The 24,416-nt window shown below is 39.3% G+C and overlaps 1 protein-coding gene across 3 annotated transcripts in view; it reads left to right on the forward strand.

Annotated features, from left to right (window-relative positions):
* Positions 1 to 24,416, forward strand: part of LOC124876634 (polypeptide N-acetylgalactosaminyltransferase 10-like) — a 78,158-nt gene that overhangs the window by 37,415 nt on the left and 16,327 nt on the right. For all 3 annotated transcript variants that reach the window (XM_047379567.1, XM_047379568.1, XM_047379569.1), the window contains 2 exons: positions 20,203 to 20,388; positions 22,991 to 23,174. In XM_047379567.1, coding sequence (XP_047235523.1) covers positions 20,203 to 20,388; positions 22,991 to 23,174 — 370 coding nt within the window. The remainder of the gene's footprint in view (positions 1 to 20,202; positions 20,389 to 22,990; positions 23,175 to 24,416) is intronic.

The following is a 24,416-nucleotide window of genomic DNA, read 5'->3' on the forward strand; positions in this document are numbered from 1 at the left end:
TTTTCATTAGTTGATTTTAAAAGACTTAACTTACTACAATATGAAAGAATTTAACAGTATAAAAACTCAAATCTGTCGCTCTTGGGGAATTACCTAGGTTAAATAACCAAATGATTAAGATAATTAAGTCAGTCAGTCATCAGTCAGGCAGTCATTTTCTACTGCGTCTTCCATAGTGGGTCGCGGGGAAGCTGGTGCCTATCTCCAGCAGTCTATGGGTGGGAGGTGGGGTAAGATAATTAACTCTGTAACTGTAATCTGCATGTAGCCTAAATAGAAATACTCTTTCTCCTTCAACAGTTAACACAAAAGGATTATCATATTCAGCCATATCCATATTTTAGGTTTCAGGTATACATCTTTATATAAGCGTATATTTCTGTGTTCCAGTAAAACAATATATATATATTTTTTTTAACTGGCTGAATATATTGGGAAACCCACCTAATCTGGCAACATTGCTCTGACCCTCCACTTACCGTCAGAGCAAAGAGAGAGAGAGGTGTGCTGTTTTCACAGACAGATTTAGAGAATATCTGCAAATTTCAATCATTTCAAAGGTGTCAGTTTTAGGGCAGGGTTTCCTTCTTGGTTGCTAGCCTCTGAGTCCATGGTGATGTAAAATTGGCTCCTCTGTGGACAGCGACAGTGCTGTCCCACCAGTTTCCAGGTCATGGATGGCTTTGGCCTTGGTGGTTCTTTGGATGGTTCTGAACATTTCTTTTCAGCTGAGGAGGGCAGTATAGATCCAATTGTTGTAATGTGGACACATTTGAGTGTTGCAAAGTACAATGATATCTGGCACACATTAAAACTGCACAAAAAGAGCTAGCATTAGACTTATGACACCCAACCTCAATAATTTGACAACCATATTTAAAAGCCAGGTCCATGTCAGAAAACTAAATTGAAATTTAACTGAATTAAAGCCCAACAATTATTATGACATCCATCCTTATATGCCTTGCTTTAGATTCTTTTGTTTTAAAATGATTACAAAATGGTAACCTTTTTATACACCTTCAATGTCTACACTTTGTTTTTTGTTTATCTTTGGGTTTCAGTTGCAACCAATTTAACTGTTAAAAGGAGAGTAAACACTACCTCCAGCTTTCATGTTATCAGGTCAGAGATAAAAATAGTATATATGTTTTCCTGGTTTACCTACTTTTATGATTGTGGCTAACCCTGTTCTCCTACATAGCTTTAACTTTTACTTTCCGCACACTTTAAAAGACATGGAAATAATTTTTAACCACAATGCCCAAATCAACTCATCTGTAAGGATACTGAGGCAGAAGAATATTCCTTTTTGCTTTCATAGCAGTAAAGTGATTCTTAATCTTCTATCTACTAAAAGTTTATCTGTGCAGTTTATTTTGCTTTAGAGCATGAGTGATGTATTCTGCTGGTGGAGCCCAAGTCATTTCATGGACTTATAGCCATACAGGAAACAGAAAGTAGCTGTAACTCCTCACGTGAGGGAGAAAAAAAACAATGTAAAGATGAGTTTGTCTTCTCTGCATCAGTAAGGATAGATACCTCTTTAGGAGGTGAAGACAAGCAAACCATGTGCAAAAAGTAAAGTGATTTCATAATACTTAAAATGCTGAACTGAACATGGCATTATTGCAACATGCTAAACATTTGGTTTAATTCCAATCAACCATCTGTCTGCCTATCTGTCCATTCATCTGACCATCCTTGGTCATAGAGAAAAGGTCCAGGATATCCTGCTCCCCATCACCACTCTGTTTTGGTGAACCCCACGACATTCCCAGGCTAGAACAAATGAAAAGCAAGTAGCTATCCAGGGTTATCCAAATCAGATACCTTTTAACTACCTCAGCTGACTCTTGGGTGTTCGAGGATCAATTGACTGGTAAATCAAGAGCCTTGCCTTTTGGCAAAGAATTTTCTTCACTTAGATGGATTGAAGGTGCAATCTTTTTACTGCAGAGGAAGCCTAGATTCATCTATCTATCTCCTGCTGCATTCTGCTATCACTCACAGGCTCTGTATGGATTTTGTGCAGGCTGGTTGGGTATTGAGTGAGCCTGGGCTAACAACGTCATTGCTTTACTAAATAAAATGCATATTGGTAGAACCAGTTGGTCACCCTATGTAAGTCTTTGTGTTGTCTTAAATCAGTTCAAATTGTGCAACATATCTAACACCCACATGGGATCCACGTTTTACCCAGAATTGTATTGAATTCAATCTATCTTGGCAATTAACAAAAAGCTACTATGTAATCCTGTTTGGGGCCCATTTTTCAGCCATTTCCAACCTATATGGGTCCCCTACGTAAACCTTGAGTGGGTAAGGTTCTTGGACAGAAATGTTCAAGTCCTCAAGAGCTGCCTGTTTTAGATGTCCCCCCTGGTTTAACACCCCTGAATCAAATAAATGGGTCAATCCGACCTTAGGACCTTTGTTGCATGTCTGCCCCATCTTCTCTCTGCCCAATTCCTGTCTGATGATGTTCACGAAGCCCACTAGTTTCACACAAAAGAAAGGTTTTTCCCAGAGAGACTGAAGTCTCTGTACATTATTTGGGTGTCATGGTTGGCACTGTTTTCAATGTCACGTAGAGATTCGGGACAACACCTATAGGGTAGCAGACAAATTTTGGTGCCCTTTTTGTACAGAAGGGGACCTAAAAGTATATTCTTGCTTTTGGGAGATTGCAATTTACACTTTCCCCTCCTGCTTCCTCCCATTGCCTTCATTTTAATTGCCCTTATTTAAATATGTTTTAATCAAAGAATGATAAGCCAGATATATTTACTCACAGTTCCACATGTAACATTTTACCACACATGAATATCCACAATGTAAGGTTCCAGCTCATTAGCTAACTCGTAAAAAAAGCGTTTATAGCCATAGCAGCAGGTGAGAGTCTTGCCCGGTGAAGCTCTCACACCTGGCAGCCTGCCAGCGGGACCACCTGCGACTCTGCTAGCGTATTAGATCAAGTTGAGGCAGAAAACTTTGCTCAGGATTTACTGATGCAGGGAAAAGTATTATTCATTCGTCTCCCCTGGCTGAGTCACAGCAGGGATTTAAAATGGAGATGCTGAATGGAGCTGCCAAAGAGTCTGATTTCAAGTCACAACTTCTCCCTACAAAGGTGGCGCTCTGGAAAATTAATATTGCAAAAGCAAAAAATAAATGAATAAATAAAAACATTTATCCTTGTATTTCCTACAGAAACAATAACACAGTCAGTGACAAATGGACACACAGAGACCAGAAAATCATTCTTGTGAAGAGACTTTTCAAGCAAATTCAGGGCTACAATTTCAGTAACAAAGATATGTTTACCTGTCTGTACCTTTACCTTTTCTGTCTATTTAAATTTCTTAGGAAGATGAAAAAAAGGTTTGTGGTAGAAATATTAAATTTATTTTTTGTTCACAGCTGTTTTTGGAGGTGAGCCACAGAACTGTTTCTATATTTATCGGTTGAGCAAATCTAGACAATGGATGGATGGATTTTCATTCTCCCCAATAATTTTGTTCTCATTTATTCATTAACAAAAACCCTTTTAGCCATAGTTCTCGCCATTCCAAATCAGTTTTTTTTATTAAGTTTACATCTAGTTTTTATATGAAAAAAGGCCATTGACAAAATATTCTCATCAGCAAAACAAATAGTGCACAATATCCTAATAAGGGCTTAGTAACCTTTGATTTGTTTGACAAACCATTGAGCATGCACTTGCTCTAATTCTTTTTATGCAGAATAAATTGAAATAAAGGTTATGAAATTACATCTATTTTTTGTGCAACACTTCCTGTAGAACCCCCTGTTTGTCAAAATCTTCAACATGGCTCTCACTTTCAGCTGTAGGAGTATAACAAGTGAATTTCACTTCAAAGTAAACAGTGCTGAACCCCAGAGAGATCCTTCTGACTTGCAAAGAAAAAGTTTAAAATACAAGCTTTTAACTCTGGACTGTAATTGGACTGATGTGTATATATTTGTTTGGTGCTGTGAAAAAGTATCAGATCATTTTATCTGATTAAAAATCATTTGAAATGACCTGGGTAACCCAAGTAATTAGTCTTATATATTGCTGTTGAGGACTTTTGGCCCGCTCTTCTTCACAGAAATGCTTTAGCATGATTAGAAACACACCTTTCATACTTGAGAACCTTGAGAATGTTTTAATTCAGTAGCACATTCTCAAGGTTCTCAAGTATGAAGGGTGTTTCTAATCATGCTAAAGCATCTCATTTGAATTTAGGTCTGGACTTTGACTAGGCCATTCTAAAACCTTCACCTCACCAGAGATGGACCTGTTAGTGTTCTTTGGATCATTGTTAGGGTGCATAACCCATGGACACTCAAGCCAAAGGCCAGACATTCTCCAACATAATTTACTCATAGATGGCAGAATTCATGGTCAATTGCAACAAATTGTCCAGGTCCCGAAGCAGCAAAGCAGCCCCAGACCACACACCACCACCACCAGTGTGCCACAGAATAGCTGTCTTTGTGTGCTTTTTGAATAGCTGTGTTTTTGTTATTGCTCTTGTATCTTTTGTGACTTCCTGGGAAAGTTGTCTGTCAACTCTTGAGTAATTTCGAAATTGGTGGTCTCTTAAAAGCCAGGTAAAAACATTTCTTTTGAAATTTGCTTTTTGCTTATTTACATTTTTTAACTGTAATAAAAATGTTGTTGGCTCTTAGGATGTTGCATTGGTTTATGGTAAAGGACTTTGTGATTTTTATATCTTGGAAGGTACTATATAAATACACCTCTATTAAGTTACTTTTGCTTTTACTTTTACACACAAGAACACACAAACACACGCACACACATGCAAACATCTCAACCCACTGAAAACAGTCCCTTATTTCATTGATGTGGCCTAGATACATTGGGGCTCAAGCGTAGTCCTCAATAAAGTTGGCTACACAATTAGGACCATCTTGAGATGTCCTTTTTAGAGCAAAAACTGCCCTGTCACATGTAGGCAACCACCTTCTCTAAATGGTATGTATGCCTGTAATTCCATGACAGGACATCCATTCAGGCATGTCGGTTTTTGACTCTAAAGCAAATAAAAACATTATTGTTGGAATTTTGAGCATCACTACAAAATAACTAGGATATTATACTAACACTATTGAGACTGTATAATACAAATACATAGTTTAAAGTATAATTGTACAGTTTTATGGTTCACTACCAATTAAAACTATAACTGTAATTATAATCCGAATGTAAGTGTTAACCTAAATCACATATACAGGATTTATATACGTTTATTTTAATTAATACATTGTAAAATTCTACATGTTCTGAGTTTGCAGTCTGTTAAGAAAACTAAAAATATCTTCTAAAGCGCAGATAAAATATTTTTTTATTAAAGGTTCTGTGTAGTTAAAGCTGCTGCTATGTATCCTTTGGGACAACGACATTCTTATTTGCCCACTGCCTGAAAACAGAACTCCTTCTTCTGTTATTTAATTTGCCTCATGTGTAAATACTTCTGTTGCATTTGTCAATCACACTGAATGCTCATTCAGGAGTGAAAAAAGATGTGTCATGTAATCAGAGACAGAAACAAAGCCCATATTTATTCAGCAGGACAGCTCTGGCATGCTGCATTATCAGCTACTGTGTGATGGAAACCTGTCATCAGCAGATTGATTGTCCAATTACTTTCCCACTTTCTGCTTCCCAAAGGGATCAGCTAGGCAAATGGCTGCAATACTTCATTTCAAATAAGAGTGTGGGACTGAAGTATGCAAAGGAACTTTTGATATATCTCCGGTCTGGCTGTAAAGGCGGTTTTGGTGGGGACAAAGAATGGCTCCCAGCAGGAAGCAGAACTGCATTTAGTCTCAAACCACTGTATGGCTCTGTGCAGGAGGTCTGATGCTATGTGTGCAAAAATATATCAGTAGCAAATTTGTATGATATTGTGAAGGAATATAACTGACTTCTCCCACCCTGCAGGTGTACAGTCAAGGTAATTGTTCCCCAATCCCCCTTTTTTCAGGGTGAAATCAGTCAGCTGGAATGACCATATCAAGAGGAGAAAAGTTTTTCCTGAACCAGGTTTTTCATCTTACACCACAATTCAGGATACAAATTACACTATTGGAGAGGGAGCTCTGACATTATTTGTTTCTAACCACTTTTATGAGTAATTTCTGGGTTTCTGTTTGTCTTGTGAACATTTAGACTCTTTGTACTCACTGTTTTTTAATTTATGTAAAGTATAACCAAAGTGACAAGGTCCATATTAGTTACAAAGGTATTTTGCTGGAGAAACATAAACCCAAAACAAGATTGCTACAAAGGCAGGAAGAAACATCTGAACATGTATGACCAAAAGACAAAATCATGTCATGATTTGTGGGTTTTTGAGTTTTGTTTTGGATTTTGCTCACAATTGTTCATATTCTCCAGGTGGTGCCTTATTAGTTCTTGAGGTTTAGTTTCTTATTTATTCTTGTATTTTGTTTATGGTGTGTTTGAGTTCTGTTTTATCTTCATGACATTCCCTTATGTTAGATTGTGTCCTTTTATTTCTGTTTAGTTCCATTCATGTTTTGATTTCTCTCTACCATTGCAGTCAGCCTCATTCAGTCCACTTGCTTTACGTAATCAGTCTTCATCTATGTCATGCTCTACATATACCCTTCTGTTCTGTTTACTCCTTGCTGGAGTATACTTTTTGCCATACTGTGTCATGCCATGCCAAGCCAAGCTAAGCCAAGCCTGTCCTTAACTATTTTGCTCGTGCCATGTTCATCCCATGTTTTTGCCGGCATCTGCTAGCTCCTGCCTACTGTGAGTTTTCATTTTTTTTGTTATTTATTAAACTATTTATTTTTACTTGCCACACTGCCTCTGCCTGCCTGTCTGCACTTGGGTCGCCTCCAATACCTAATCTTGACAAATCATATATACTCATAGTGTAAATCATGATCGGATATATTATTAAAGCAACCCCCAAGCCAAAGTCAACTCCAAATAATTTTCACTTGTACAGTATTATATCCTTTCATTTTGCATATGAATTAAATTTACACATTGATGTTAGGTGTTAATGATAATTAACAGTTTTTCTTTCAAAAAATCTTTGATGGATAGGCAAGAAAAAAATTAAACTTGTATCAGACACAGTCCACTGAGAATATTTGTAGAATAGTCATTATAGTGACTTTTATTTAAATTTGGGATAAAGTACCATTACAGTTATTATAGATTGTCTTGACTGTCAACCTGGATTATTGAGTCTAAAAAAGCTTATTATACAATTCAGTTTGACATCTCTATGTAATTTAAGAAGGGAATAACAATGTTTATCTCTTCATGATGAATCCTGGTTCCTGTTGGTGGGTGGGATATATCCGGCAACAAGCGAACATTTTGTCTTCAAAGTGGATGTGTGGAAGCTGGAAAAATTGGCAAGTGAAAAGATTTAGGGGGGTTTAACAAAGGCCACAGTGTGATTTCTGGAGGACTGGATCAGGGCATCCCCAAAACTGCGGCTCTTTTGGGGTGTTCCAGGTCTGCAGTGGTCAGTGTCAATGAAAAGTGATCGAAGGAGTGGCTTCTGATGCAAGTAGATTGCAAAGGTTGGAATGCTTTCTCTCAGGGTAAGGTATCAATACACATGGCGCTTTGTTGTGTCAGGTACGGCATAACCGCAGACCAGCCAAAAGTACGAACAATGAGCACATGAGCACCAGAACTTGGCCATTGAGCATGAAAGAATGTAGCCTGATCTGATGAATAATGTTTTGTTCTACATCACATGGGTCGCCAAATGTGTGCATATTGTTTAACTGGAGAACATACAGGGGTTGGACAATGAAACTGAAACATCTGGTTTTAGACCACAATTATTTATTAGTATGGTGTAGGGTCTCCTTTTGTGGCCAATACAGTGTCAATTTGTCTTGGGAATGACATATACAAGTCCTGCACAGTGGTCAGAGGGATTTTAAGCCATTCTTCTTGCAGGATAGTGGCCAGGTCACTGCGTGATACTGGTGGAGGAAAACGCTTCCTGACTCGCTCCTCCAAAACACCCCAAAGTGGCTCAATAATATTTAGATCTGGCGACTGTGCAGGCCATGGGAGATGTTCAACTTCACTTTCATGTTCATCAAACCAATCTTTCACCAGTCTTGCTGTGTGTATTGGTGCATTGTCATCCTGATACACGGCACCGCCTTCAGGATACAATGTTTGAACCATTGGATGCACATGGTCCTCAAGAATGGTTCGGTAGTCCATGGCAGTGACGTGCCCATCTAGCACAAGTATTGGGCCAAGGGATTGTCATGATATGGCAGCCCAAACCATCACTGATCCACCCCCATGCTTCACTCTGGGCATGCAGCAATCTGGGTGGTACGCTTCTTTGGGGCTTCTCCACACCGTAACTCTCCCGGATGTGGGGAAAACAGTAAAGGTGGACTCATCAGAGAACAATACATGTTTCACATTGTCCACAGCCCAAGATTTGCACTCCTTGCACCATTGAAACCGACGTTTGGCATTGGCATGAGTTACCAAAGGTTTGGCTATAGCAGCCCGGCCGTGTATATCGACCCTGTGGAGCTCCCGACGGACAGTTCTGGTGGAAACAGGACAGTTGAGGTGCACATTTAATTCTTCCATGATTTGGGCAGCCGTGGTTTTATGTTTTTTGGATACAATCCGGGTTAGCACCCGAACATCCCTTCCAGACAGCTTCCTCTTGTGTCCACAGTTAATCCTGTTGGATGTGGTTCGTCCTTCTTGGTGGTATGCTGACATTACCCTGGATACTGTGGCTCTTGATACATCACAAAGACTTGCTGTCTTGGTCACAGATGCGCCAGCAAGACGTGCACCAACAATTTGTCCTCTTTTGAACTCTGGTATGTCACCCATAATGTTGTGTGCATTTCTGAAATAAGCGTTCACACTTGTTCTAAAAAGTCTGACCTGGTCACTTGACCCCCAGAAAATCAGATTTGGGCCTGTTTTGCCTGCAGTGTGAATGGGACCTTAGATCCTGCTGTAGGTGGATATTACTTGGATGCTGCTAAAGCATTGTTGCAGACTATGTATGCCCTTTTTATCAGTATTTCATGATGGCTGTAGACTCTTTCAACAAGATAATGTACCCTGTTACAATGCAGAAATAGTTCAGAATGGTTTAAGGAGCACAACAATGACTAAAGTGTAATTCCTGAGATCTCAACCAATCAAGCATCTATGGGACTTGCTATACAAGAAAATCTGATCCATGGGAGCCTGACCTTGCAACATACTGGAATTTAAAGATCTGCTAAAAAGATCTTGCTGCCAGATACCACAGCACACCTTCAGGGGTTTAGTACAGTCCTTGTCTTAACGTGTCAAAATTGCTTTGGCAACAAATGTGGCACCAGAACACACTATGGTGGCCACATAGTTGTTCTTGTAAGAAATTGAACTCTGGAGAGATAAAAACGTTTTGTTTTTTTTGACAACTTTTTGACCAGTTTAGAACAGACCCCATACTTTAATTGAATAAACACTGTGTTTAAGTTTCAGGACTTTTTTTTTTAAATAATTGAGCTCCTCTAGCTGCCTGAGAGGGCTGCTGTCAGCACTGCAGAGTTACTTTGAAGCATCTTATCAACACATGCAGCCTCACCATCAGAATGATGGAGCGGTGGGGAGAGGAAGTCTCGGCGATGGGGGTGATGTGGGATGATTGTGAGACAAGCGAAGAAGGGAGAGAGGGAGTGAGGCAGCAGTGCAGAAACACTGGACAAAGTTCGACATGTTTATTCATTCTGGTCTGTGTGTGCGTTTCTGCTACTGACAGAGACGAAGGGAGATAATGAGGTAATGGTGCTCAGCGAAGTGTGACGGAGAGATGGCGGATATGAAGCGGGAGACCATTGACAGAGGACAAAAGCAGCTAATTGAGAGTTGCCAGAGATGTAGAGCCATCAGTTGGAAGGTGTGAGTGTGTGTGTGTGTGTGTGTGTGTGTGTGTGTGTGTGTGTGTGTGTGTGTGATGCATTCAGACATCTTCCTAGAGAGGATAAAATGGTATGAGTCAGGTTTACGGTCAGAAAACAACATGAAAGACATCAACTGTAGCCCCACTGATATCAATGTGTCAAAGTGTCATGAACAGATATAATCAAATATTCACATAAATGTCAGGGGTGTACTTACTTTTGTGAGATACTGTACTTATTGACCATTATATTTTTATCCAGTTTTAAATTTCATTTAAAGGCCAGCTTTTTTAGAGAATCTTATGTGTAATGTAGCTCTTGTTAATGGGCTACACCATATTTCCAGAACGTCGTTTTTACTTTGTTAAAGCAAATGAAAGGCCACACACACAGTAAGGATGTTCTTCAAGGTAGACATACTGAAAAAACACTCTACACCTGTTTTTCCATTTCATGCTTGGTTTTGTATTCTCTGAGCTCATCATTACTCCCTGAGTGTGAGACACTTAGCTGTGGTATGACAAATACACTCACAAATAAACAGTTGAGCCCCAGAAGGAAATAGTCTGATGTGGACATAATTTGGTACACATGCATTGAACACATGCACAGAACATCAGTTTTCAATATCCAAGCAGTTGACACTCGGGGTGTTTGATATTGAATGGGATTGCCATGAAAATAAAAATTTCAAACTTGATACTGGCACTAAAGAATACCCAATGCCATTTTTGATAGTGCAGCAAACTCTTTTAAAGGCATAGAGTTCAAAGTGTGATAATATTTCCATTGTATTCATAAGGGTATTTATAATTAGACCACTCCATGTGCAAAACCCCTGATTTTCAACATCTCTTGGTGATCACAGATTCTTTACTTCAAAAGTTGTAATAAACTTTGTAATTAGCTCTGTATTTTCTAATGACTTTTCCTGTTCATCTGCCTCATTGGCAAAATAAAAAGCAATGCTTTTGCATTCACTTTTTTGATGAGGGCCTCAAAGGCTCTTCTCCAGATGTACTTCCTAAGTTACTGGAGCTTTTAACTTTTAGCAGCCGCTCACTGTTCTACTCAGCCATGATCATTGAGGTGAGCCTCTGCAGGGATTGTGTGTGTGTGTGTGTGTGTTCCTGTCTTGGCATCACAGTGAGAACCATTTTCCCGATTTCACCATCAAATTGAGGACCGTTTGTACCAAAGTGAGGACATTTTGCTGGTCCTCACGACCTACTTTGCTAACGGTTAGGTTTAGGACTAAGATGTGAATTGAGTTTAGGTTTAGGTTAGGGTTAGACTGGTGATGGCTAGGTTTAGGGTTATTGTCAGGGTTAGGGCATAGAAAGGGTTGAAAATGACTGAAAATCAATGGGAGTCAACACATGGTCCTCACTACATATAGCAAAACAAGAGAGTGTGTGTGTGTGTGTGTGTTGGGACCATAGCCATGAGTTACAACGTGAAAGGCCAGTACAAACTTTCCTGGAACTTTCAAAATAAATTGCATTAACCTACTTCTGGCACAGCCAGGAAACAGGGTAACTACGAACTTCCTGTGACGTCACTGGCCAAATAAAAGCACCCCTCTCCAACAAGCCAACCTCTACCACCCGGGACTCCGCTGAGAGACTGGCCGGAGAGGAACAGCGCGCTAATGTCTCTTTGCTGGCAAACAGACATAAACTCTTCAACTGAATCCAAGGGTGTCATAAGATCATGCGATCATATGCACAAGATAAGTAGAAATGAATCACTGTCTGCGTATCCAATGATTTTCATTCAGGAACGGGGTAATCAAGGTACACGCATTGCTTGACTGTTCTCTCTGAAGCGAACTGTTTCCAGAGAGTTCCCAGCACGACGCTGAGTGCAGCAGCAGTCTCCCAAGGAAGGACAACGGAGGCCGCATCACCGTGGTAGCGTGCATTTTGGTGGGCCCGACAGAGCGTCCACACCTTCAAACCCCTCCGCAGCTAAGGAGGTTAGCTGTAGCTAACCATTGTTCACTGTGGATGCTTTCTTCAAACTTCGCTGCCCCGGACAGCTTTTCCTCAGCATGGTCAGAGGTTAGGTTTGGACAGAACAGAGAATGATTTAGATTGAAATGATCTAAATGTTTTTCATTTTATGAAGTTTGGTTTTGTTTGTGTTGAACTCAGCTATCTTGGTGCTATATGCAGCACACGTGTTCAGGTTGTGTTCTTTGTTTGTGTGTTTTTAAAGTTAAGACAAACTTTATTTAAAGGGTGATTTTATACACAGAAGATCAGCCATAACGTGCCGTCCGCACTTATGCATTTTAACCCTTTTATCAACGGTATTTTAAAGGTGTGTGTTTGATTCTGGTGCTAAGCTATCAGCTTCTTTTGTTAGCTCGACGGCTAACCGGTAAGAACACGTGCTTGCTACTAAGGAGTATTTAACAGAAAGGTTGTTAGTTTTCAAGCTAGTGAATAATAGTCCCTAAACATTATTTTACTAAATTTGATAACTAAGTAAACACCATTAAGCCCCATTTCTCCAGAAAGATTTGTTTCTTTTCCAAAATACTCCCTTAATAATGTTTCTTCAAATATTATTTTAATAAATAAAGGCAGCTAATTAGACACCGTTGAGAATTAGTTATCCAGAAGGTTGGTTTTATTCAGCAGATCATTATTTAAAACATTATTTTATTAAAATAATATTTTATCCGATCTTGCATTGTGAAGGGTTGTCTAAACGTTGCTGATTATTGCCTAAGTTGGTTCCAAGACTAACTTAACTTCATTTCCAGATTCTTCAAGATAATCCTTGGTCCTGAAACATAAACATTGCATGGTAATGTTGCATCACTCTTTTGGTCATGGTTTCAACCATCTTTAATCAACTTGTTTATATTGTACATAGCCCATTAGTCTTCATTATTCTTTAATTCTGCTTGGTAGTTTAGTTGGATTGTTTTAGCATAGTAAAGAGTTTGTTAATTGAAATATGTTTGACTTTGAGTTGACTTATTTTTGTTAATAAATTCTTGTATTTTAAGAAATTGTGTGAATTCATTCCATGTGTGCAGAGTTTATGCTGTTCAATAATGTCAGAGCTCAGCTCATCCTTTTCTATTTTGTCCTAATACCATCGCCTTACTGGGCTGGTATTCACAAGACAACCCTTAACAGACTGAAATATTATTTGATAAAATATTAATTTTAAATATTAAATAATAATCTCAGATTCATAATCCCAACTGTGTGTGTGTGCCTGCAGTGCTGCTCTGCACAGTTTTGCAACAACCTATCAAAATAAAAATGCTTCAGTTTGTAGAATTTTTTCTGCAAATGAAAATATCTAAAGAATACGTTATTTATGTATTGATTGTGCAGTTTAGCTTTTTGGAGGCCCTTTGGGAGATCATGTTTGGCCCCCCCTTTTTTTTAACCCCCCTGATCTGTGGCAATGCCTTTGTAACTCACTAGAACACACTAGGTTCTTAAATCTGAAAATAAAAACAAAATTCAAGTGATCCAAGCAACCTAAGACAAGGTAATAATAAATGTAAAAAAAATTATTTGCTTACTTATTTCCACATTCCAACAATGTAAATATTTTAACAAAAATGTAAAATTTAGAAATTTACCACCAAATTTAAAATACTTCGCCTTGCCCACCTGTCAATAACAAATACCAATGAGATAATAATTAATAACTGGTTCACTGTGCAAATGAGTAGAAAGTCAATTGAACTCCACTTAAATATCACCAAAATATGAATATATAAACTACAACACAAAGCGATATGAAATAGCTTAGTTCCTATTATATGTCTTTCTTATGTTAATGTTGATTATTGCAAGACGAGAGAGGCGATCCTGTCCCATGTTGACCTGAGGTAAGTTTTGATAAGTGTCATCTTTGAGAAGCTCCTCAAGGCTAAAAGGTGAGTGCAGGCGATTCACTTGATGTGGCTTTCCCATCTTGTGTCATTTCAAGATGTAAAAGCAGTAGTCACACGTGTTTTTAGGATCAACCATCTTTGTGGAGCTGCTGAAAAATGGTAAACAGTTTCTGTACATTGACAAAGACGTTGATGGCGTTGGATGATGCTTTTCCTGCATTAGCTACCACTAAGTTTAATAATGGTGCCCCACAGGGAACGTACAATGCACAAGGATTTTTCTCAAACAGTCTTGCTTGGCCACCTTTGTTGCTCTATCTGTTGGCTCTATCATTGGCCTGTTCTCTGCAGTCATCAAAAAGGATATTGAGTTTTTTAGGTCCAAAATCAGAGATGACAACCAAGACCTGTTGTTTTGGAAGCCACCAGAAATCTGATGAAGTATTCCTGGATTTCTACTTCTTCGTCCATGTTGACAGTCCTTATGGTTACAGACATCTGCTTTGTGTGGTGTACATAGGTGTTCAATTACAGTTAAGTAATAGAATAATACTTGGACCTCTTCATCTCAGTCACTATCATGTCCAGTATTTTTCCATTGATTAATTTGGGATCACATTTCCAAAATAACTGGAATGACTAAACTCACAACTTTTCACAGATCAAATCTGGCAAGTTGCACCCCATTAAAGAAGCTTCCTTTATTTTGCTGTGTTTTGTCGGACTTCTTAATGCAAGATCTCTCTCAGCTGAATATTGGATAATAGAGATCAAAGCCAGGCCCACTCAAAATTTTCCCCTTAGAAATAATAATGACGTAAACTTGTAACATCGTCTCTCCTGGAAAACGTAAAAGCTGAAATGGCCCTCTACCTATTATATCTGTCCTACGGGAATTAGACAGAAGTGAAGGTCAGTCTGCTGGATCAAGTGCTGGACTGTCATTTGCTACGGAGATGCTGCAGTTAGGTCAGGAATTGACTCAGATGCTGCAGGTTTGTCACATGTAGACCGAGATGCTACTGCAGGGCCATCAGGACGCACAGAAGTTTGAAATTTAACAAACTTCAGGATAGCATGAGAGATTTTTAAAATACCAGGAAAAGTCATTAATATATATTGAAATCAGATTATAAAATTGAATATTTTTTACATAAAGTTAATTATGTATAGAAGAAAATCAAAGACACTTCCCAATTGTGTACAAAAGTTATTTTATCCATGATTACAGAGCAGAATTGTACAGAAAAATAAAACATGCTTTTCTGTTGATTAATTTTTGACTCAATAGTTCCATATATATATATAAAGACCAAAGGTTTGGACACACCTTGTCATTCAAAGAGTTGTCTTTTTTTTCATGACTATGAATATTGTAGCTTCACACTGAAGGCATCAAAACTATGAATTAACACATGTGGAATTATATACTGAACAAAAAAGTGTGAAACAACTGAAAATATGTCTTATATTCTAGGTTCTTCAAAGTAGCCAACTTTTGCTTTGATTTCTGCTCCGCACACTCTTGGCATTCTGTTGATGAGCTTCAAGAGGTAGTCACCTGAAATGGTTTTCCAACAGTCTTGAAGGAGTTCCCAAAGATGCTTAGCACTTGTTGGCCCTTTTGCCTTCACTCCGTGGTCCAGCTCAACCCAAACCATCTCGATTGGGTTCAGGTCCGGTGACTGTGGAGGCCAGGTCATCTGGCGCAGCACCCCATCACTCTCATTGGTCAAATAGCCCTTACACAGCCTGGAGGTGTGTTTGGGGTCATTGTCCTGTTGAAAAATAAATGATGGTCCAACTAAACGCGAACCGGATGGAATAGCATGCCGCTGCAAGATGCTGTGGTAGCCATGCTGGTTCAGTATGCCTTCAATTTTGAATAAATCCCCAACAGTGTCACCAGCAAATCACCCCAACACCATCATACCTCCTCATCCATGCTTCACGGTGGGAACCAGGCATGTAGAGTCCATCCGTTCACCTCTTCTGCACCGCACAAAGACACGGTGGTTGGAACCAAAGATCTCAAACTTGGACTCATCAGACCAAAGCACAGATTTCCACTGGTCTAATGTCCATTCCTTGTGTTCTTTAGCCCAAACAAGTCTCTTCTGCTTGTTGCCTGTCTTCAGCAGTGGTTTCCTAGCAGCTATTTTACCATGAAGGCCTGATTCACAGTCTCCTCTTAACAGTTGTTCTAGAGATGTGTCTGCTACTAGAACTGTGTGGCATTGACCTGTTCTCTAATCTGAGAACAGGTCTTTAATCCTCATGTGAGCCAGTTCCTTTGTAACGCTTGATGGTTTTTGCGACTGCACTTGTGGACACTTTCAAAGTTTTCCCAATTGTTCGGACTAAAACAGCTCTAATATCCACATTTGTGATTGTATGTGCTCCCGCATTTGGAGATATAGTTAATCAAATAATGTCAGTGTGAACATGTGGTACTTAAGTATGGTGTGATCACTATTTGGAGAAAGGATTAGATTATCAGTTCGGCTAAGTCACCAGTCATAGTCAGTCAGTCAGTCTTATTGTAGTCCCCTAGCCGATTTCTTGGTACATCCCTTCTCCCATCTTGCCTTCCATGCAACAGTTTTCTTTGCACTATGCCGCAGAGGGAATTGGCCAGACTTCCTGACCATTTTTCCCATGATTCCAGTCATCACATAAATGGATGGAGTTGCATTAAAATTTGTGAAAGGATATTTTTTTATTGATTGAATTTATTTTATTTTAATTTGAAACATTATATGCCGCGGGAATGTTGTCCACGGGCCAAAGCCAGATCAAGTGTGTTTTATATACATGGTGGACGTTTGACAGTTATAGCATACAAGCAATAATCAAACAGAAACTTGTCTTGTCTTTCATCTATTTTCTCTAGATTCACTTCCACCAGCTCAATGTTTTCAAACACCTAAACAGATACAGCCACACCTAGTTGTAACATCTGTGATGCAGTACAGGTTTTCTGTGAGTTTAGTATAGAAATACTTGGAGAAACATCCAAAAATGCACTGGGATGTGTGAATGTAAAATTATGTCCAAAATATTATTCATCAAATGAATAATGACCTCAGGCTCAGGGGGAAATTAAAGCATAGTAATAGAGTTCTCAAGCACAAGGGAATAGTTTAGGAGAATAAATGAGCAGCTCTAGTTATTGGTGATGTGCCAAAGAGTCTGGGGATTAATCCACCGCTTACCACATTCGATCTGAGACTAATGGAATTTTGGTGAAATGTCCCAGTCTAGCTGTGGCCAGTGGGATTCCTCCTGAACATTTACATTATCACATCTAAGGCTGTGGACGAACATACCATGATTTGCAACATAAGTACATAAAGCAATATCTTTTACTTGTTACCATGGTAAAATTAGTGATTGTTTAATTTTATAACTTCAAAGATTCTTCTTTTGTAGCTTACCATGATTTTAAAAGATTCAGTTAAGCTTTCAATTATCCAACAGACACTGTGCCCCAAGGGTGGGATCCTTGAGGTGATCAAACTCCACTATAAGTGAAGATTTTGCAGTCAGAATATATTGGTCTCTTGTTCATAAGCGATGACAAACAGAATGAGGTCTCGGATACAAGTGGCTTAAATGAGTTTCTATTGGAACTCAGAGTTACGCTTCTGCTCCTCGGAATCAAAAGGAGTCAGCTGAAGTAATTTGGGCAGAGCCAGCAGCGGGGGTTACATGTCCCTTCTGGCTATGGATGGATGGATGGATGGATGTGTCATGGTGTGACATTTTGGACTTTGGTTTTGGTGTCTTGTGATGGTTTATTTTGTCTAGATGTTTCTATCATGTTTATTAGTTTCTTTTCCTCCCTCTACCATCTCCTTGTATGTATTGTGTCCCTCTAACTCTTAGTTCATTTTGTTGTTGCTTTCTTATTTTTTTTTTGTATTATTATTATTATTATCCACCCTTGGATTCTTATTTAGTATCTCTGTGTTTAGTTATGGTTAGGTATTTGTTCTTATTCCAGCTTTAGTTATTGTTTACGTTTGGTTTGCTTATTTTGTAAGTTACATTCTTCTTATGGGCTCTTTGTTTATTTCATAGGTTATTGTTTTGTTTCTGTTTTCCCTCTAGTTCTCTGTTTACTTTAGTTCATAGTTATTCTAGTTCTTTATTTCCTCCTTTGATTTATTCTCTTGCTTAGTTTGTGTTTTCTGTTTATTGATTATTCCTTTCACTCTTCCTCAGCCTTTATATTTGTTTCACCTGTTCCTGCTGCTCCCCTGCCTCCTTGTCGCACCTGTTCTCAGTTCCCTTGATTACCTGCTTTTGTCTTTCCCCAGTATATTAGTTGGTTTGGTGTCTCTGTTCGTGGCTGGTTCCTTGTGGTTGTCACACCTTGTTCTCGTCTTTGATTATGCTTTGTTTTTGCATTACCTTGCCTTGGGAAACCTGCAGTGATTTTTGTAAGCTCTGTATCTAGGCTCTGGTTCATTTCCTGCAGTGTTTTTTCGCTACGTTTTTGGACCTTGTAAATAAATATTTGAATTACAAAGATGATCCTGCCGAGCTCTTGTCTGCACTTTGGTCCGATCCTAAACCACAACGTGACAGGATGGATGGATGGATGGATGGATGGATGGATGGAAAATTCTTCAACTTTAGAACTCTGATACCCAACTAGAGAGATCTACTGGTTAGACAGAGTGCTTCATCTGAATGTAATGACTACTTGATTCATATCCCTTATGATTTACCTCTTCTTGTGTGTCAGAGATAATTTCTGACAAGAAAAACTGAATATTTCTGAAGGTTTCCACTGATTTGCAGGCAGGCGTCCCAAAAAATCAGCTGCTAACAGTTGCTGATGTCAAATTCCTAAAAATTTATTTTTAGTACAAAGAAACCTTATTGAAATGCAAATTACAAAATAAAAAGAAAAGAAAAATGTATGCTGGAAATTTGAAAAGTTACAGCCTATTTTAATTCCCATCAAAATATGATGTAATTTGAGCGATTTCAAAATCTTCTCTAAGCTCTGAAGTGACCTCAACATCCTCAGCCCTCCTCTGTCCTCCTGTGCACGTTTTAATAAAGACTAATGTGTTTATCAGCTTTCTCTCATTACATTGATTAATAGCTTCCTTGCGTTTGGTAAACATTATGAGCTGTATTCCAATTTATTCTGGGAAATTAACCAATCATAATTAAATGCTCTGATCGTATTCCCTCACCTCTCCATAAACAGAGCCTTTTCTCACAAGGGCCAAATGTGCTCTGATTAATTTTTCCTTGTTTTCTGTCGCTACGGGGATGATGTAAGCCCCTCTTTGTAAGGCATAGTGTTCATAAAGACACAGCTCTCTGTGTAATGGTCCGTTTTTAATAGGTGTGCGGGAGCACACACAGAGGACAGCTTACGAAGCTGACCTCTAGGAGACTCTGTGTCCTTGCTGCAAAGTCAAATTTCACAGCGTTTTGCAGGTCAGTTGGTGTTAAAGAAGTAAACATAGATGCTCTCAGTAAACAACGGCCTTCAGCAGGTTCAGATGTTATCTGCAAAAGGGAGAAAAATGGATCCATCCATTCATCCACTACCTCACAGTCTGTGGTTTTTATTAAAGCCTGACCACTATAGAAATAACCTCAGTAAATTTTTCATAATTTCCTCCCATATAGTAAAAACATAAAAGGATTGAAACTCTTTAAGATTTCCTTTTCTTTTACTGCAGGTCAGAGGATATTTCTGATTCACACTGTGCAGAAATGCACCACAGATAACTCCACACTTGTCAGGAAAGCAAATAAACATTTCTGAAAGATAAATTGAAAAGGTCAACATTTCAGCTTTTCTCAGTCTGTTAGACAGGTGGCATTGTGGCTGTTTGTAAAGAAGCTGTCAAAACCATGTCGTGTTTTGACTGCTTTAAACCACTGAGAGCTTCCAGAGCCAACGGTTATCACCCTTCAGTATTCAATCCAAAGCCTGAAATAAATGAGAAACTGAAAAATCTCTCTTACCTGTAAGAATAACCATTAATAAATATATATGTATATATGTGTATATATATCTATATATCTATAGATATATAGATATATATTAAGTGTACTGCCCAGGAGAATAATATTTATTGTTGCATACTTTGCCTGATGACCAAATAAAATCAATGATTTAGTTAAAACTGGCTGACATATGCAGCTCAGATAGGCAGTCACATTGGCAATAATGAAGGGGCTGTGCTGGTCTGTCGTGAGGAAGAAGGAGCTGAGCTGAAAGCAAATAATGGGTGTATAAAATACAAGTTTTTAAAGCAATTACTGCAAGCAGAACAAGCAGAAAATCCCTTCACCTTACTCTCTTTTCTTCTGTGCAGAACACCTGAAGGTGGCCCTGGAAGATTACATGATGAAAATACCCAAGGTACGCATCCTGAGGACTAGAAAGAGGGAAGGTCTGATCAGGACTCGGCTGCTGGGAGCCACCGCTGCTAAAGGGGAGGTCATCACTTTCCTGGACTCTCACTGCGAGGCCAACGTCAACTGGCTGCCTCCTCTGCTGGGTGATGAACGCACTAATTTTTGTACCAGCTATATTCAAATGAGTATAAACACTTAAAGACACATATCCTTCAAAAACGTGTTTTAAAAAAATATATATATATTTTCTTTTTTAAAATGTCTGCTCTTTTATATTTAAAATCATGTTCGAAGAGTTGTTTAAATTTTTTAAAACGAACCTTTGAATAAAAAGATTAACAAAAGCTGGTGTAGGGTGAACTTCGGAACAGCCTTCCTATTTGAATCACATCAGAATTTCTGAAGGGTTTTTCAAGGAATTTATCATAATGGTTGTTAACTGACCCAGACCAGTAGACTAACCAAATAATTTTAGCTTGTTTTTTTAATAATGCACTTATTTGTAATTATTCTAAAATGTTAAAGTAAGGTTAAAATGTTTGCATAATAATGCACTGCATAATGTTAACAATTAAATTCTAAAAATGTGGCACAAGCTTGCTTATGCAATGCTAACTTAGGCCATTTCTTTTGGTGTGCAACATAATCTTGGCATTAACCACAACCAACGGCTTGGTCTAATAATTGTTGTGTCTGATATGTGGAAAAGGAGGAAACAGTGTCTCGAACCCCAGATAATTTAAAGTCTTCTGATTCATATGTAGAAGCATACAAGGGAAATCAAATGCTAAAAAAAGGTAAGATGCAATGAATTCTAAATGTGGCTTGTGTTTACCAGTATGGGAGAGGTTAACAGTAAGCTGCATGACAGCATTTGTTTTGACCAAAATCTGAACTGTAAAAGGCCTCAAACAGTGTTTTTTGACCAAGAGGGTCCAGTTCTTAATTTTCCTTTTCAAACACTTCGTTCAATCGTTCGTCGTTTTCCGCTTATCCGGGACCAGGTCGCGGGGGCAGCAGACTCAGCAGAGACACCCAGACGTCCCTCTCCCCAGACACCTCCTCCAGCTCCTCCGGGGGGAGCCCAAGGCGTTCCCAGGCCAGCCGAGAGACATAATCCCTCCAGCGTGTCCTGGGCTGTCCCCTGGGCCTCCTCCTGGTGGGACGTGCCTGGAACACCTCCCGAGGAAGGCATCCAGGAGGCATCCGGTATAGATGCCCGAGCCACCTCAACTGGCTCCTCTCGATGTGGAGGAGCAGCAGCTCTACTCCGAGCTCCTCCTGGATGGCCGAGCTCCTCACCCTATCTCTAAGGGAGTGCCCGGCCACCCTACGAAGGAAGTTCATTTCAGCCGCTCGTATCCGGGATCTCGTTCTTTCGGTCATGACCCAAAGTTCATGGCCATAGGTGAGGGTAGGAACGTAGGCTGACCGGTAAATCGAGAGCTTCGTTTTTCAGCTCAGCTCTCTCTTCACCACAACGGACCGGCACAGTGCCCCCATTACTGTGGCAGCCGCACCGACACACACATTCTCACTTTCTCAATTACCCTTTTTGCCATGAAGGACACGTGTTCAGCTCTCCTTCCCAAGATGACTCCGACCAACTTGGACTCATTTTACAGCACAACGTTTAACCCGGGTTACCGCCCCATCGAGCTGTTTACAAATCCAAATGTTCTTTTGATGAGAGTCTGTCACTTGGCTTGTTGTCAGTGTAGATATTCTACAGACTGTAACAAGATAATAAGCATTTCAGGTTTGCCTTCAAATAACAACGCAAGAAAGATCTATGGAAGCTTGTGATTTGCAGTGATAAAGAAGCCTTTTGCAACATATAGAAATTATTAAGCCATATTTTTTTCCATTAGACAGCATATGTAATGTGGACTTTATTTAAATAGCACCAATTTATCCATCTCAGCACATTATACAAGACCAATTTGTACATTTAATTTGTATAATTTAATTTAAATGAGTCCTGTTCCTTTCAGTACAATCCCATCATATTGTCAGATCCAGGTCCAATGTCTAATTTAACCCTATTAATTCTAATACAATTCTATCTGATCATGAAATGCCAATTGGTATATTATGACAGAACCAACAAGGACATTCTGTAAAGAAAATGACTGGTACAAGAGAATACGTTTGGGGAAGAAAAAATGGAGAAACTGAGAATATTCTCTAATAATAACCTATGCCAGTTATTAGTATCACATATTGTAAATTATTCGAAGCTATCTAATCACTCTCAGTGTTGAAATAACAAAATATACGACTGAACAAACATTCCTACAGCAGCAACATTACGTGAATCAATGAATTAACAAAACACTGACATTACACCTTCTATGACAAACCTGCTCTTCTGTAAAAGCAACAGCATGTTGCTCCCCATCATTTGTTGTGTTGTTCTTGCTTTGCAGTCACACCAAACTAAGAACACACTAAATATTTCCTTTTAAATGTGGAGGGCAAACTGTTTTTGAGGTTCTGGCACTCTACCATAGTAATAATATAAATATAAATAGGTTACTTTTTTTCTCAAATTAGATTGGTTGAAACCATCAAATTTATAAATTAATCTAAGAGCAACATCTCAGACTGACTTCTTACTTAACTATGATGTAAGAAAGGCAACCTCACAGAAAACATACAGGGTTTCTTTCTTGAACACACGTGGAACGTGTTAATACTATAGTTTTCGAGACATGATCGAACATGTCCTTCTGTGCTTTTTAGACCGGATTTCCCAGAACTGGAAGACCATTGTGTGTCCCATGATCGATGTCATCGACCATGACCACTTTGGGTATGACACGCAGGCAGGAGACGCCATGCGGGGGGCCTTTGATTGGGAGATGTACTACAAACGGATCCCCATCCCTACGGAGATGAAAAAGAACGACCCTACTGAGCCTTTCGAGTGAGTAACTGTAAACTTCAGTAATTATAGTGGAGTTAACCATAAACTTGGAAACTTCTCCAGCTTTAAGTTTAAATTTGATTATTTTTCTAAGGTTTTGAATATCAGGATATAATTAAAATGACCTGACATGTTCTCATATTATTCCAGTATAATCTCAAGTATACAATAAACACACGGTAGATTTAACACAGTCATGATTTATCAGGGCCTGACTTGATTTAATCATGACTTGATTTGATGCTCGTGCACCTCCAAAAAAGCTGACTTTTAAGCGGTTTGTTGCTCTGTAGAGTACAGGTTCGTGTTACCACATTGCCAAGACATAAAGACATTCCAATAACCTCAGAGAAGAAGATATTGTATGAAGTTTATTATTCTAAAGCCAAAAAAGGTTTTTCTCTTCTCTTTTTATTAATATATTCTGGAGTTAAATTAAAGACCATCTGACCAACTTGGTTCAAGTTGAAGCATGGCCCAATCTGGTTAATGGGAGCAATAAAGTACTGTTGGAAAGAGAGATATAACAAAATTTCTTAATGATGTGAGACACAACTACTAAGAGGTATTGCCATCCATCCATCCATTGTCTTCCGCTTATCCGGGGTTGGGTCACAGAGGGCAGCAGCCTAAGCAGAGAGACCCAGACTTACCTCTCCCCAGCCACTTGGTCCAGCTCGTCTGGAGGAATCCCAAGACGTTACCAGGCCAGCCGAGAAACATAGTCCCTCCAGTGTGTCCTGGGTCGTCCTCTGGGCCTCCTCCCGGTGGGTCATGCCCGGAACACCTCACCAGGGAGGCATCCAGGAGGCATCCTAACCAGATGCCCGAGCCACCTGAACTGGCTCCTCTCGATGTGGAGAAGCAGCGGCTCTACTCTGAGTCCCTCTCGGATGACCGAGCTTTTGAGGGTAGGAACATAGATGGACCGGTAAATCAAGAGCTTCGCTATTTGACTCAGCTCTCTCTTTAGCATGACAGACCGGTACAGTGCCCGCTTCACTGCTGACGCAGCACCAATCCGTCTATCGATCTCCCGCTTCATTTTTCCCTCATTCTTGAACAAGACTCCGAAGACACCCCCCCCCAAAAAAAAATCTGATAAGGTCATACAGCATTGTACTGACTGTATTGTCTTCATAAGGCTTCCATGTATGTCTTTAGTATCTGCTATGGTGCTTTGATTATTTTAACACCTTGTAAAAACTGCACAGACCTGTCTGTTTTTCACAGTGGGAACCT

The sequence above is a fragment of the Girardinichthys multiradiatus genome, chromosome 11, assembly GCF_021462225.1.
Source record: "Girardinichthys multiradiatus isolate DD_20200921_A chromosome 11, DD_fGirMul_XY1, whole genome shotgun sequence".
NCBI lineage: Eukaryota > Metazoa > Chordata > Actinopteri > Cyprinodontiformes > Goodeidae > Girardinichthys > Girardinichthys multiradiatus.